This window comes from Bombina bombina, chromosome 1 (assembly GCF_027579735.1).
Source record: "Bombina bombina isolate aBomBom1 chromosome 1, aBomBom1.pri, whole genome shotgun sequence".
In the NCBI taxonomy this organism is placed as follows: domain Eukaryota; kingdom Metazoa; phylum Chordata; class Amphibia; order Anura; family Bombinatoridae; genus Bombina; species Bombina bombina.
In genome coordinates, this window is record NC_069499.1 from 1,366,394,569 (window position 1) to 1,366,411,324 (window position 16,756).

General features: G+C 39.2%; 1 protein-coding gene across 1 annotated transcript in view; it reads right to left on the minus strand.

Annotated features, from left to right (window-relative positions):
- Positions 1-946: 946 nt before the first annotated feature.
- The window catches only part of CELF3 (CUGBP Elav-like family member 3), a 107,415-nt gene continuing 91,605 nt past the window's right edge, over positions 947-16,756 (minus strand). The window contains exons 12-13 of the mRNA XM_053695465.1: positions 16,617-16,753; positions 947-1,108 (exon numbers count right to left, since the gene is read on the minus strand). Coding sequence (XP_053551440.1) covers positions 16,626-16,753 — 128 coding nt within the window. The 3' untranslated portion in view covers positions 947-1,108; positions 16,617-16,625. The remainder of the gene's footprint in view (positions 1,109-16,616; positions 16,754-16,756) is intronic.

The following is a 16,756-nucleotide window of genomic DNA, read 5'->3' on the forward strand; positions in this document are numbered from 1 at the left end:
TGGGTCCCGTAAACATGTACCTATAGAATTTACACGTGTGCAGCAGCCATGTTCTACTATAGTGTCCTCCTATAGGAACCTTGTTTTTTTCTTTTCAATTTACCTTATATTACAGCGTTAAAAGGATACGATCAGCCACATATCCAGCCTGCTTACATCCCTAATTGTTTTTTTTGGTGTTAGGATGAGATAACTGTCAGTGGCATAAGGAAATGATATCCTCACAAATAGGCCTGTTAGTAGCCCAAGAAGACAAGTAATAGAAAATGCTGGAAACCTCTGCTTACATTTTGTATTCATATTTGGGCTCATAACTCTTGACCAGGATATGGAAGAGGTATAAATTTGTACAACACTCTGTGGATAATTTTGTAATTATTTTGCAATAGCCAGAGCCGGATTTATACAGGTGGAATGCCTAGGCAAGGTGGAACCACTAGGCAAAATTAATTTAAATGCTTCCTGACTTTTCAGCTTACTTTGTATTGTTGATAACATGACTAATTTGTGAACTCTTCTGCGTTATTAAGGAAAGCCTATACATTTCTTAGTACAGTTTCTGAATGGTTGTACTGAGCAGCCATGTTTACAGATCACTTGACAAGCCAGGAAGGTGACCCTAGGCAGATGCCTTGATTGCCCAATGAAAAATCCGGCTCTAGTAACAGCTGTGCCTGCAAATATTGTAGAAGCTGTTTTGTAAGTCTTCCTGAGGTGACCATTTCCTGCTGTATCATCGTCCCCCGGAATATAGATGTGTGCGGTTGAGTCTGTGACCAATCTCTTTGTTGTCATTTTAAATGCACAAGTCTTTTTTTTTCTTTGTTGCTCACCATGTAAAAATAAATGCAGCACCCGGTTCTACCTGTAGGCCCTTCAGAATGCGTGTAGAAAGCCGAGAGCATTCTCCAGAATTGGATGAATCTGAAGGGTCTTGCTGGTTAAGAGCTGAGCAATTACCAGTTTCTGCAAGTTATTTTCCCCTGAAAGAAACGTCCTTCTTGGTCCAGCAGCAGAAAAAACATTTTGAGCTACGAGGTGCGAAGAGAGAAATGAGGAGAGGGGCTGGACCCAGGATCCCCTCAGTCTCTAAAATAAGGTACACCTCCTGAAACAGAAAATGACACGATCAAGGTCAGTGCTCAAGAATAACATCAGAAGCATCAACGCTACTACAAGCAACCACAAATCAATAAATGCCTCCACCCACCTCATCTGGGACTGAATTCTGGATGAAATGAGTCATATTTTGGCAAATGTCTATAGGGCAGACGAAAGGGAGACAGGAACAAGAAAGAAAGGGAAAGAAAAGGAAGCCCTGAATTGTGTACGATTTTGTAAATATAAAAAGCTGAATTCCTTTTGGAAAGTTTAATTATTCATTAAGAGGATCCTTTAATGCACCTTTACATACCTCAATGTGTTTTCTTTCATGATCCACATACGCCTAGATTATGAGTGGTGCGCCAACTGTAGCGCAAGTGCGATATCGGTTTTTGTTAGGCTCCTAGAGCATTTTTAGCCTCTCTAGCCTCACCAGTCTTTACTAGAGAGGCTAGAGAGGCTGAAAGCACTCTAGGGAGCCTAACAAAACTGATATGGCACTTGCACTACAGTTAGCGCACCATTCGTAATCTAGGCGATAGAGCATACATTTGTTAACAACATTCTCTTTACTTCTATTATCAAATTTTCTTTATACTCTTCATATCATTTGTTGAAGGAGTAGCAATGCACTACTGGGAGCTAGCTAAACAACGTGGATGAGCCACTGACCGCAGACATATATGTGTAGCTACCAATCACCAGCTACCTCCCTGTAGTGATGTACTGCTCCCGAGCCTACTTAGAAATGATTTTCAGCAAAGGTTATCAAGAAAAATGAAGAAAATTAGATAACAGAAGTTAAATTGGAAAGGTGTTTAAAATGGCATTCTCTACTGGAATCATGGATGTTTAATTTTGACTTTAATGTACATTTAACTATGTAACATTTCCTAATAAGGTGTTGCCCACTCTTGTATCTGTTCCCATTTGCAGCACACACAGAACTTCTTTCATCTGCATTAAGCTAATTTCTAGGTTTATGTTTATATGTAGATTTTGGTTTACTCCCCCTGTTAAATAATTATGCATTTGCTGTTTCTTTATATAGCATAGATCATCAGCAGAAGATATTTTTAATTTGCTGCCTGGTGAAGCTTATTTCCAGATCAAAATAAATACTCATTCCAGATCAAAAGCAATACTCATTTGAGTTATGTTGGACATAAAAGCATGAGATTTCAAAAAAGTAAGAGCCATAGAATTAAGGACCACTCAATGCAGTAGAATTGCATAATTAACACGTGCATAAGAAAAGATAATGATTTAACACCTACTCTGAATTTCAAATAAGCAGTAGATTTCTTTCTGACAAATTTATTTTTTCTCTCATACTCTGGCCCCTTCTTTCATGTGACAGACATAAGCCAATCACAGACTAGTATACCCTGTGAGCTTGTGCACATGCTCAGTAGGATTTTGTTCCTCAGAAAGTGAGCATATAAAAATACTGTGCAAAATTTGATAATGTAAATAAGTAAATTGGAAAGTGTCTTAAAACTGAATGCTCTATCTGAATCATAAATGTTTATTTTGTCTTGCGTATCCCTTTATTATATAGAAAATTAGCAAATCTAGGCAAATATCCCTGCTTGCTTATCCCTAGAAGTATCCTGTATACATTGTTACCAATGCACCGGGGAACTCTGGGTAAGATAATTAGTTATCCAATAGCTCACACTTTTTGCTTCCAAGTATTATCTTTAACCACAACTTTATGGGGTGGGTGTCTATCTTCTGCTGATTAGAGTTGATAAACCCGAAACAGCTGTATTGAAGTGCTTTTTTGCTGCACCCACCCCATAAATGGGATTGTTATGGTTAAACACAATACTTGGAAGAAGAAAAAAAACATGAGATATTGTATACCTAATTTGCATATATTACCCAAAGTTCATTGGTGCATTAGTATGTATACAGAGTACTTCTGGGGATAAGCAAATGTGGATACTTGCCTAGATTTGCTAATTTTCAATACAATAATTCTCACGCTATTGTTCCTCATCTAAAAGGGATTGGCTTCTATTTTTCCATTTTGTTTTAAAAGGACCAATGCACATGATAATTAATTAACTAGTTATCTGGTTTAGTGTAACAAATCAAAAATATATCTTTATAACTATTAACAGAGCCACATTTTCTAGATTTAAAGGTACATGATGCCCAAATGTTAAAACACTGGAAAGTGATGCAGCATAGCTGTAAAAAGCTGACTAGAAAATATCACCTGAACATCTCTAGGTAAAAAAGAAAGATATTTTACCTCAAAATGTCCTACGTATTCACACCTCATTGTAAAGGACTTTAAGCAGCCAATGAGTATGCCTGTCCCAGGACCTGCAAGGGAGCGTGCCTCATGCACACTCATGTTATTTCCCTATTCAGTTTAAGGAAGTTTACTATGACATCTGATGAGATCACAGTAAAACAGTTCATGACCTCAGCACTGCTGATGCTGATTGGCTGCTGTTCATTTCTTCCTTCTTTTTTTTTTTACCTGCAAATGGGCAGTAACTGAAAGATAACTTTTTTACATAGAGATGTTCAGGTGATATGTTCCTGTCAGCTTTTTACAGTTATGCTGCATCACTTTCAAGTGATTTAGCATATAAGTATTATGTCCCTTTAATTGCTTTAAGTAATATAGCCTGTTCTTAGCTCACAGTCCACAAACTCTCTTCTCATTGTAGCATTTATCTGGTAATCTCCTAAACCAAACATATTGAAAGAGAGATGTGACATTTTAACAAGCACAGACTGTGTGTACAACCACAACCGCTACTATGCTCCAGAAATAAATACTTTTAAGGATTCTATTAAAATATTTTACAAAAGAGAAAGTATATGAAGAGACAAGATTATGGAAAAGAAAAAGAAAGCACTAATTCTGAGAAATAAAGGACTTGTCTGCAACAGGATGACCATGTTGAGTGAGTTGGAAGTTTCCACTGCTCCATAGACGCTATCACCCAGAATTCATGAGAACCAGATGAGTAATGGGTACAAGCCACAGGACCCAAACACAGTGTATACCCAACCAACTGAAAAAATACTGCATGGTTAGGGAAGAGGGGATTAGTTCATTCTCTGTGTGTACACATATGAAATGGTAAATTAGTACAGAGATTGTGGCACAGCCAGAAAAAAATGACTATACCACCTTAAGAATCTGCTCATTCAGTGTGACTCACCTATCCCTGATTGCTACCATTTTGCTCTTGCTAAAGTCCTCTACTTGCAATGGTCATGCTGGTATCATCTAGACCTCAACACTACTGCCTGCTGCTACCCTCTCTATATATTAATTCACTGTTGTGGCATCCCCCTCGTTTGTACTGAGCTGCCCCTTCTTAGGGATTTCTTATATCAGAGACTCTTCCCAAGCAACCCTACATGTTTGTAGGAAAAAAAGCAGCAAGGACGTGGCATGGTTTTGTAATGCGATTACACGCAGAGTTGAATTTGTATTACAGGATGTATACAGAGGGTGGGTATCCACCTAAGCAAAAAGAGTAGCAGACAAACAGAGACAAGTGCAAATATGACAGCCAAGGTGCAGGGAAGAATAAAAGGTAACATACAAAGGTATCTCGTGCAAGTTGGCATGGAGTAGCCATATAGGAAGGAATTAAATTTGGGGAGGATTGTCATTTACAACAATATTTCTATCTACCCACGCTATAGAACCTATTATACATTCATCTATGTACCTATTTATTTAATTTCTAGCAAATTTTTTATCACACATAACGCAACCATCTCTCCAACCCTAACATCGTATATTAAATCAAACTGCACCACCACAATTGTTGACCACAGAATAAGCAAATATAACTCACTAAATGTCAACATTCACCAACACTTACCATATATCCTCTCTGTATTACCCAATGTCTGACTACATCACTCATCCGAGCTCTGCATCTTATTTCCCTCACGTTACACATCCATAGGCTGCACCTCACCGAATATCTAAACATTATCTCTATACATCACTACACTTCTCTCACATCCTACCATGTGTCATACCTTAGTAAAGACCTTATTTTGTCATCAAAACACATCATTCATACCATTTGATAAAAAATGTTAGCAACATTTCACTACAAGTTTAATGTTTACTGGAGTAACTGATGACTTAAATGCAGGTCAAAACATTTTACACTTTAAATTTCTATCATGGAGAATCTTGATTCTTTGAAATATAGAGGATCCTTCATGTCTTACACTTTCCTACCCTTTCGTTCACACTCAATTAAATATATCTTGCAGTGCTGATGGAGAGTCTGTACAGTGACGGATTTCCTTGACTTTAAAGGCAGAGTCTAGTCAACATTAAACTTTCATGATTCAGATAAGGGCATGCAATTTTAAACAACTTTACAATTTATTTTTATCATCAAATTTGCTTTGTTCCCTTGGTGGTATTTTTTAAAAGCTAAACCTAGGAAGGCTCAAACTGATTTCTAAACCGTGGAAAACCGCCTCCTAGCTCAGAGCATTTTGAAAGTTTTTCACAGTTAGACAGTACTAGTTCATGTATGGCATATAGATAAACATTGTGCTCACTCCCGTGGACTTATTTAGGAGTCTGCACTGACTGACTAAACTGCATGTCTGTCAAAAGCACTGAGATAGGGGGCAGTCTGCAGAGGCTTAGATACAAGGTAATCACATAGGTAAAACATATATTAATATAACTGTGTTGGATATGCAAAACTGGTGAATGGGTAATAAAGGGATTATCTATCTTTTTAAATAATAAAAATTCTAGTGTAGACTTTCCCTTTAATAATATGGAAACAGATTTGCTAGAGAAACCACTTCAGGTGAGATCATGATTTCAGTGGGTACACCATGGAAGCCAGGAACTGATGGCTCAAATAGGATAGGGAGAAACAGTTTAGCAAACAATCTTAATATTTTTTTAATAATGAAGGGGAGAATGACTGGTAGTGGGTATCTATACACCACAGGCAAACATACCAGGTCTTCAAATTCCCCATTTGTGTGTGAGTTTTATAGAATGTTATCACTTCCTATGATGTTGGCAATATCAAACTGAAATAACTGGTTGGTTTTAAGCCATGGTATTCACATACTATTAATTTCAGCAATCAAAAGCTGGGGTCAAGAATCTTAAGTGGCCTTAAAAATCCTAAATACAAAGTAGAAGTTATACAAAGATCCATAAATTAGGGATTGTCTAGTAAACAATATTCTGAGTCTGCTGCTTTGGCCAACTCAGTGTATTTACGTAAAGTGACTTTGAGCTTTTCATTTAGCACATTTATACTCTTAGCTTTTCCTAACATAATTGCTGCAAATCAGCCTTAAAAGGAAATTATACTCAACACTTTTAGAGAGGCAATTAAACCCTTAAGATATGAGTACATTATAAACTACCTTAATGTCTACTTCATTTTAATAATGATGTTACTATCTAATATTATTCCCTGCAATTGAAATGTTCTACATTGTAAAGGACTTGCACATTTTGTCAGAATATTCTTGTACTCCAGCCATGAGAACAACTGTCCTTAGGTAGGTGTCTGCAGCACTATATGGTAGGAAGTAGTGTTGCCATTTAGTGCTATTAAAAATGGATAACATTATTGAAAAGCTGCAGCTATATAATGCTTCAGACACATACATATTCCTGAGCTAATGTCCCTGCTTTTCAACAAAAGATACCAAGAAAACAAAGAAAATGTGATAATAAAAGTAGGGATGGGCGAATGTGGTGCAAGTGCAATTCGCTTGGTAGAACGAATAGTCCTGTGGACATTTGTTTTGGACAAATGAATGTTGATAAGAACCAAAATCCTTTAAAATTTGGTAATTGAAATTTCAAAAGTTAACATTTAACAAATACTATTTAGAAGTTCAATAGTTCATGTGGTAGGGAATTTAGTAAATTGATACATGATAGATACATATATATATTGATTTGAATGTTTCTATTTCGAATATTGCCCCCATGAAAGCAATATTGCATAATTTGAATATTACATTTAAAGGGAGCGTTAGAAATACTATTACAAATATATTGATTCCAATTTTTTTGAATTTGAATATTGCATAATTCAATTTGATGCAGTTTTCAAATTAGAAAAAAAAATGTAATAGAATGTTACATTTAAAGATAGCATTAGAAGTAATATTATAGTAAACAAATGTTAGAATGTTGTACAAACATTCAAAATTCGAAACATACGAACAAATGTGTTAAAATTTGTTTAATTTTTTGAATAATGCAAAACATTTGCCCATCCCTAAATAGAAGTCAAATAGAAAGTTGTTTAAAACTGCATGCTCTATCTGATTCATGAAAGAATCCCTTTAATGTCCCTGTTACATATTTAAGGAAAATAAAAAACAGAATTTATGCTTACCTGATAAATTACTTTCTCCAATGGTGTGTCCGGTCCACGGCGTCATCCATTACTTGTGGGAAATATTCTCTTCCCCAACAGGAAATGGCAAAGAGCACAGCAAAAGCTGTCCATATAGCCCCTCCTCAGGCTCCACCCCCCAGTCATTCGACCGACGGTTAGGAGAAAAAAAAAAAAAGGAGAAACTATAGGGTGCCGTGGTGACTGTAGTGTATAGAGAGAGAAATTTTTCAAACCTGATTAAAAAACCAGGGCGGGCCGTGGACCGGACACACCGTTGGAGAAAGTAATTTATCAGTTAAGCATAAATTCTGTTTACTCCAACATTGGTGTGTCCGGTCCACGGCGTCATCCATTACTTGTGGGAACCAATACCAAAGCTTTAGGACACGGATGAAGGGAGGGCGCAAATCAGGTTACCTAAACGGAAGGCACCACGGCTTGCAAAACCTTTCTCCCAAAAATAGCCTCCGAAGAAGCATAAGTATCAAATTTGTAGAATTTGGCAAAAGTGTGCAGAGAAGACCAAGTCGCTGCCTTACATATCTGATCAACAGAAGCCTCGTTCTTGAAGGCCCATGTGGAAGCCACAGCCCTAGTAGAGTGAGCTGTGATTCGTTCAGGAGGCTGCCGTCTGGCAGTCTCATAAGCCAATCGGATAATGCTTTTCAGCCAGAAAGAAAGAGAGGTAGCAGCTTTTTGTCCTCTCCTCTTACCAGAGTAAACGACAAACAAAGATGAGGTTTGTCTAAAATCCTTTGTTGCTTCTAAATAGAACTTTAAAACATCTAAATTGTGTAACAAACGTTTCTTCTTTGAAACTGGATTCGGACACAGAGAAGGAACAACTATTTCCGGGTTAATATTCTTGTTGGAAACAACTTTTGGAAGAAAACCAGGCTTAGTACGCAAAACGACCTTATCTGAATGGAACACCAGATAGGGTGGATCACACTGCAAAGCAGATAATTCAGAAACTCTTCTAGCAGAAGAAATAGCAACCAAAAACAGATCTTTCCAAGATGGTAACTTGATATCTATGGAATTTAAAGGTTCAAACGGAACCCCTTGAAGAACTGAAAGAACTAAATTTAGACTCCAAGGAGGAGTCATGGGTCTGTAAACAGGCTTGATTCTGACCAAAGCCTGTACAAAAGCTTGTACATCTGGCACAGCTGCCAGGCGTTTGTGTAACAAAACAGATAAAGCAGAAATCTGTCCTTTTAGAGAACTCGTTGACAACCCTTTATCCAAACCCTCTTGGAGAAAGGAAAGAATCTTAGGAATCTTAATTTTACTCCAGGAGAATCCCTTGGATTCACACCAACAGATATATTTTTTCCATATTTTATGGTAAATCTTTCTAGTCACCAGTTTTCTGGCTTGGACCAGAGTATCTATCACTGCATTTGAAAATCCACGCTTGGATAAAATCAAGCGTTCAATTTCCAAGCAGTCAGCTGTAGAGAAACTAGATTTGGATGTTCGAATGGACCTTGTACTAGAAGATCCTGTCTCAAAGGTAGCTTCCATGGTGGAGCTGATGACATATTCACCAGGTCTGCATACCAAGTCCTGCGTGGCCACGCAGGAGCTATCAGAATCACTGAGGCCTTCTCCTGTTTGATCCTGGCTACGAGCCTGGGAAGGAGAGGAAACGGTGGAAACACATAAGCTAGGTTGAACGACCAAGGCGCCACTAATGCATCCACTAGAGTCGCCTTGGGATCCCTGGATCTGGACCCGTAACAAGGAACCTTGAAGTTCTGACGGGACGCCATCAGATCCATGTCTGGAATGCCCCATAATTGAGTTAACTGGGCAAAGACCTCCGGGTGGAGTTCCCACTCCCCCGGATGGAAAGTCTGACGACTCAAGTAATCCGCCTCCCAGTTGTCTACTCCTGGGATGTGAATTGCAGATAGGTGGCAGGAGTGATCCTCCGCCCATTTGATGATCTTGGATACCTCTCTCATCGCCAAGGAACTCCTTGTCCCTCCCTGATGGTTGATGTAAGCTACAGTCGTCATGTTGTCCGACTGGAATCTTATGAATCCGGCCTTCGCTAGTTGAGGCCAAGCCCGGAGCGCATTGAATATCGCTCTCAGTTCCAGGATGTTTATCGGGAGAAGGGACTCTTCCCGAGACCATAGACCCTGAGCTTTCTGGGAGTCCCAGACCGCGCCCCAGCCTAATAGACTGGCGTCGGTCGTGACAATGACCCACTCTGGTCTGCGGAAACTCATTCCCTGAGACAGGTGATCCTGAGTCAACCACCAATGAAGTGAGTCTCTGGTTACCTGGTCTACTTGAATCTGGGGAGACAAGTCTGCATAGTCCCCATTCCACTGACTGAGCATGCACAGTTGTAATGGTCTTAGATGAATTCGAGCAAAAGGAACTATGTCCATTGCTGCAACCATCAATCCTACTACTTCCATGCACTGAGCTATGGAAGGCTGCAGAATAGAGTAAAGAACTTGACAAGCGTTTAGAAGCTTTGACTTTCTGACCTCTGTCAGAAAGATCTTCATTTCTAAAGAATCTATTATTGTTCCCAAAAAGGGAACTCTTGTTGACGGAGACAAGGAACTCTTTTCTACGTTCACCTTCCACCCGTGAGATCTGAGAAAGGCTAGAACAATGTCTGTATGAGCCTTTGCCTTGGAAAGAGACAACGCTTGAATTAGAATGTCGTCTAGATAAGGTGCCACTGCAATGCCCCTCAGTCTTAGAACCGCTAGAAGGGACCCTAGCACCTTTGTGAAAATTCTGGGAGCAGTGGCTAAGCCGAATGGAAGATCCACGAACTGGTAATGTTTGTCCAGAAAGGCGAACCTTAGGAACTGATGATGATCTTTGTGGATAGGAATATGTAGGTATGCATCCTTTAAATCCACGGTAGTCATATATTGACCCTCCTGGATTGTAGGTAAAATTGTTCGAATGGTTTCCATTTTGAACGATTGAACTCTGAGGAATTTGTTTAGAATTTTTAAATCCAGAATTGGTCTGAAAGTTCCCCCTTTTTTGGGAACTACAAACAGGTTTGAGTAAAACCCCTGACCTTGTTCCGCTGTTGGAACTGGGTGTATCACTCCCATCTGTAACAGGTCTCCTACGCAATGTAAGAATGCCTGTCTCTTTATCTGGTCTGAAGATAAGCGAGACATGTGGAACCTTCCCCTTGGAGGAAGTTCCTTGAATTCTAGAAGATAACCCTGAGAGACTATTTCTAGTGCCCAGGGATCCGGAACATCTCTTGCCCAAGCCTGAGCAAAGAGAGAGAATCTGCCCCCTACTAGATCCGGTCCAGGATCGGGGGCTACCCCTTCATGCTGTCTTGGTAGCAGCAGCAGGCTTCTTGGCCTGTTTACCCTTGTTCCAGCCTTGCATTGGTTTCCAAGCTGGCTTAGCCTGGGAAGCATTACCCTCTTGTCTAGAGGCTGCAGAGTTAGGAGACGGTCCGTTCCTGAAGTTACGAAAGGAACGAAAATTGGACTTATTCTTAGCCTTAAAAGGCCTATCCTGTGGGAGGGTATGGCCCTTCCCCCCAGTGATGTCTGAAATAATTTCCTTCAATTCTGGCCCAAAAAGGGTCTTACCTTTGAAAGGAATATTAAGCAATTTTGTCTTGGAAGATACGTCCGCCGACCAAGACTTTAGCCAGAGCGCTCTGCGCGCCACAATTGCAAACCCTGAATTTTTCGCCGCTAATCTCGCTAGTTGCAAAGCGGCATCTAAAATAAAGGAATTAGCTAACTTAAGTGCGTGAATTCTGTCCATGACTTCCTCATATGGAGTCTCCTTATTGAGCGACTTTTCTAGTTCATCGAACCAGAAACACGCCGCCGTAGTGACAGGAATAATGCACGAAATTGGTTGGAGGAGGTAACCTTGCTGAACAAAAATCTTTTTAAGCAAACCCTCCAATTTTTTATCCATAGGATCTTTGAAAGCACAATTGTCCTCAATGGGAATAGTTGTGCGTTTGGCTAGCATAGAAACTGCCCCCTCAACCTTAGGGACTGTTTGCCATGTGTCTTTCCTTGGGTCGACCATGGGGAACAATTTCTTAAATATAGGAGGTGGGACAAAAGGTATGCCTGGTTTCTCCCACTCCTTATTCACTATGTCCGCCACCCTTTTAGGTATCGGAAAAGCATCGGGGTGCACCGGGAATTTGTCCATCTTGCACAATTTTTCTGGAATGACCAAAGAGTCACAATCATCCAGTGTAGTTAGCACCTCCTTAAGTAATGCGCAGAGATGCTCTAACTTACATTTAAACGTCACAACATCAGGTTCTGCCTGTTGAGAAATTCTTCCTGAATCAGAAAGTTCTCCCTCCGACAAACCCTCCCTCACTGCCACTTCTGACTGGTGTGAGGGTATGACAGATAAATTATCATCGGCGCCTTCTTGCTCCACTGTATTTAAAACTGAGCAATCACGCTTTCTTTGAAATGCTGGCATTTTGGATAAAATATTAGCTATGGAATTATCCATTACTGCCATTAATTGTTGCATAGTAACAAGCATTGGCGGGCTAGATGTACTAGGGGTCGCCTGCGCGGGCATAACTGGTATTGACACAGAAGGAGAGGATGAAGAACTATCCCCACTACCTTCATTTGATGAATCATCTTGGGCAACCTTATTAAATGTGACAGTACTGTCCTTACTTTGTCTGGACGCCATGGCACAATTATCACATACATTTGAAGGGGGGACCACCTTGGCATCCATACATACAGAACATGTTCTATCTGAGGGTACAGACATGTTAGACAGGCTTAAACAGGCTAATAATGCAAAAAAAAGTTTTTAAACAAAACCGTTACTGTCTCTTTAAATGTTAAACAGAGCACACTTTATTTCTGAATATGTGAAAAACTATGAAGGAAATATCCTTCATAGTGTCTTAATGCTTTAAAAGTATTGCACCCCAATTTTCAAGCATTTAACCCCTTAAATGAGGAAACCGGAACCGTTTAATCAATTAACAACTTTAACCCCACTACAGTCCCAGCCACAGCGTTTGCTGCGACTCCACCTGTCCTTGGGGGTTATACGATACCAAATTAAGCCTTCCAGGAACGTTTTCAATGATCACCAGACCCTTTCACATGCAGCTACATGCACTGCATCCAAAAGAAACTGCGCAATTATGGCGCGAAAATGAGGCTCTGCCTACTATAGTGAAAGGCCCTTCCTGACTGGGAAGGTGTCTAAATGACTGCCTGGCATCTAAAAACGTTCCCCACACTAAAAGTTTAGAAATATCACTTCAAACTTCACAAAAAACCTAAATAAAGCAATCGATTTAGCCCACAAGAGTGTCAACCAGTGTATAGCCCATAATAAGCCTGCATTCTGTTAAGAGTCTAAGAAAATGGCTTACCGATCCCCAAGAGGGAAAAAGACAGTCTTCTAGCATTACACAGTCTTGTTAGAAAATGGACTAGTCATACCTTGAGCAGAAAAGTCTGCAAACTGTTCCCCCCAACTGAAGTTCTCTGGGCTCAACAGTCCTGCGTGGGAACAGCAATTGATTTTAGTTACTGCTGCTAAAATCATACTCCTCTTTTAAACAGAACTCTTCATTCCTTTCGGTTTTAGAGTAAATAGTACAACCAACACTATTTTAAAATAACAAACTCTTGATAGAAGAATAAAAAACTACAACTAAACACCACATACTCTTCACCATCTCCGTGGAGATGCTACTTGTTCAGAGCGGCAAAGAGAATGACTGGGGGGCGGAGCCTGAGGAGGGGCTATATGTACAGCTTTTGCTGTGCTCTTTGCCATTTACTGTTGGGGAAGAGAATATTTCCCACAAGTAATGGATGACGCCGTGGACCGGACACACCAATGTTGGAGAAAAAGTGCAATTACAGTTATTATTTATTTTGTCTGCTTTTGCTGTTGAAAAAAGGGTGATCAATCCACTACATTCAAAGAGGATGTAGTGTCATCATCATGCATAAGTATGATGCAATTTACCTAAACCTGCAACATTCTACACAGTTATTGGCTAACTCAGAGTACATGCTTATTTATTCTGTTCCTGATTGGCAGCAGTAAAGAAGACCAAGAACATGGATTCCACCAGGCTTTAAATGGGTTTAAATGATAAACAAAGAGTGTGGAGCACTGGCAATTAAAACATAACTTTTATTGTCCATGTTAAAGTGACATATAGCACAAAAACACATCCCTGCAAGGTAACAGGTACACTCCTCTGACGCGTTTTGGCATTCGCCGTACTCTTAGCTAAGCTAAGCAAATGTGTACCTGTTACTTTGACCTGAGATAGCAAAACAAGCACATGCCCCAGGTTGAAAGTCAAAGCCAACTGGTGATCACAGGAAGTAAGGCTAATAGCTGACCATTTGGGCCCCCAAGAACAAGAGAGATGACAAGTTGGCGCTATAACAATTTTCCACACATCTTTCCATGCATCTTAGCAATATGGATTTTACTTCATCAGGGCACCCCAACTTTTGTAGGGCTTTTAAAATAAAAAAACAAATTGATCCAAATCTACCAGCTCTCCATAGAAAGGTAGAGACTTCTTTTTGGACACAAAACAACTAGATGCAGTAAAAGCAGAGGACAAATTAAATTGAACCAAAATATCCAGTTAATTTCTCTGTAATATCACAAGTAATCCAAGAGAACCACGCCCTGTAAAGAGCTTGCAAAGCCTCACCAAATTTCTATTCACTCTAAGTATGTCAAATTCTCATTTCTTAATTATCTTGATATCAAGATGACTATTCCAAAACCATCGTATTACAATACTCAAATGCTATTGGTGAATGCTTTGAGTGCTAAACATCCTCATTGTCACACACAGCCCTGTCTGGTTCATCCTTCTTTCATTTTTTATATAGGTTATAAGGAGAGGGAGAAAGAGGCAGAAGCAACAGCTTAAGTCAAAGTCAAAAGTGCAGCCAACAGTTAAAAGTGCCATATATATGCATCACAACACTGAGGGTTTACGCAAGGAAATCACAGCCACAGGGAAGAGGGACATGAGTGGGAAGCCACAGGAAACAAAAGCCAGATTATCCAAAGGGAATATAAAATCTAATCAGCAACATGTATCTATGCCCGTGAAAGGTAAGCTCCACCTTTTTATGAAAAGCATACCCAAAATGCTGAAAAAGTGTTATATGTACACCTGAAATAGCTAAGGAGTGCATACCTGATGGGCTCAAGATGTAAATCTGCTGCGAAAATAACACTACATAATATGTCAGATGAATACAGCAATAATTAAGTTGTTTTCTCACTGTGGTGAATAAGGGATTTATCATACTGATGTCATAAAAAAAAATCTGAGACAAAGCAGAATAATTGCTTCAATCTCCTACTACCATATTCTCTAATAGTGACTTTAATCTCTGACTTCAGAAATCCAAGATACTAAAGCTTTTTAAGGGATAAGGTTTTTTGCAACATTTTGAGGCAGCGTTTCAGAATGGTGTTGCCAATTCCTTTCCATGGTACCACAGAAACCACAAATGGTATATTGTACATCACAGCACTCCATGCACCTAAACACTGCTGGGACCCTCCAGGAGTTTCTCCTCTGGGGTTGGGCATGAACAAAAAAATAAATAAGAGGAAGGGTAGGGGAGGAGTCTCAAATACAACACGGTCATTCCATTGGATGCAACTTACAAGGGGTGGTGCTACGTGTCCCAGGGCAGCCAATGGACGCTAGGGTTACGTCAGAGCGACAGAGTCATCTCATGATTTGATTGGACCCTGGCACGAAGTGAGTGTGGTTCAAGGGGCAGAAAAAGAGAAGCTTTTTTTTGGTCGTGTAGTCTGATATCTTTAGCTATGGAAAGTAACATCAAAATATGTGGATATTCCTATTTATATTCCATAAATATATATATATACAGCAAACCCAATCAGTACTTGTTCCTAATTGACAAGCTTTAATGGGCGTAATGTCCAAGTCATGAATTTTATCAGAGATTTTCATTTATCTAATCTGTCTAGCCATCAGCCAATGTATACTGGGAAATACATACTTTTTTCTTAGCTTTTTCCAAAAGTATACATTTTTTATTTATGTAATTGCAGATATATCTAAAACTTTCCTTTTCTCAATGTTTTCAAAAGCAACGTTTGTTAAATTAATTTGTGCATTTGTCAATCTATTTTGAGTGACAAATATTGAAATATAATAAAATACATGATTTGACCTTTTTTATTAGTTAATGCAGATTTTGTTGCATTTTTAAGAACATGTTAAACTTACATTTATATTTATGTATATAGATAAATTCCTCTAAAGTCTTATTATATGACACTGTATTTATTGCCTGATCAAGAATTAGATTGTGTAGTAATAGACATTCTCAGATTTAATGTGTTGGGTGTACAATTTTTAATATTTTGTCACTATTTTATTCTATTCATTTAATTGTATTTTCTTTCTTTCTGCCCCCTGCAGCAAGCCTTTAAGTGAATGAAGACTAAAGAACCAAAAATTTATTCTGAAAATAAAAAAAAAATAAAAAAAAAATCACAAAAAAAACACTGGGAGACTCACGATCAAGAGGTATCGCACAGAAAGAACACACACAGGGAAACACAGGAAACACATTTACTGTATATCAGCAAGGGACACTTACCAGGGCTTGTATGATGAGTCATCTTATGAGGATGGGGTCAGGTGTAGAGAGAGGTGGGTATGGGCTTAGCTAGAGGTCACCCAGCTATGGTGTTGCTTCACTACCTTTGCACTATGTGCACCACTAAGTCAGGAAAATATATTTTTGAATTCCCCTAATTTTCTGTATTGTTTATCTGGAGGTCTCGTCTTTGACCATGTGCCATATTTAAGCTTAGGTATACCTTCATTTCACTGAATTTCTATAAATAGAGTCCATGTAATATAGTTTCAGTCTGATTAATGTGACCCTATTATATGACATGGAGTCCAATATACAATTCAAAGTCTCTAAATTGTAATTACCTATTTAATATGTATTAATTGTCCTGTCCTCCCTGTTATGTATGCTAAGAGCTCTCCACTCCAGTGGAGAATTTAAAAAGTTAGATTTGGGGGCTTTAGTTAATACTCACCTTAGCTCCTTAGTACGGCCGGTTGGCATCTTTTGGTCGCTTGAGCTGTACCTTCAGCCTCTTCATGCCAATTTGGAATCCATTCATGGCCTGGATAGCAGCCTGGGCACTGCCTGGATTGTCAAAACTTACAAAACCTG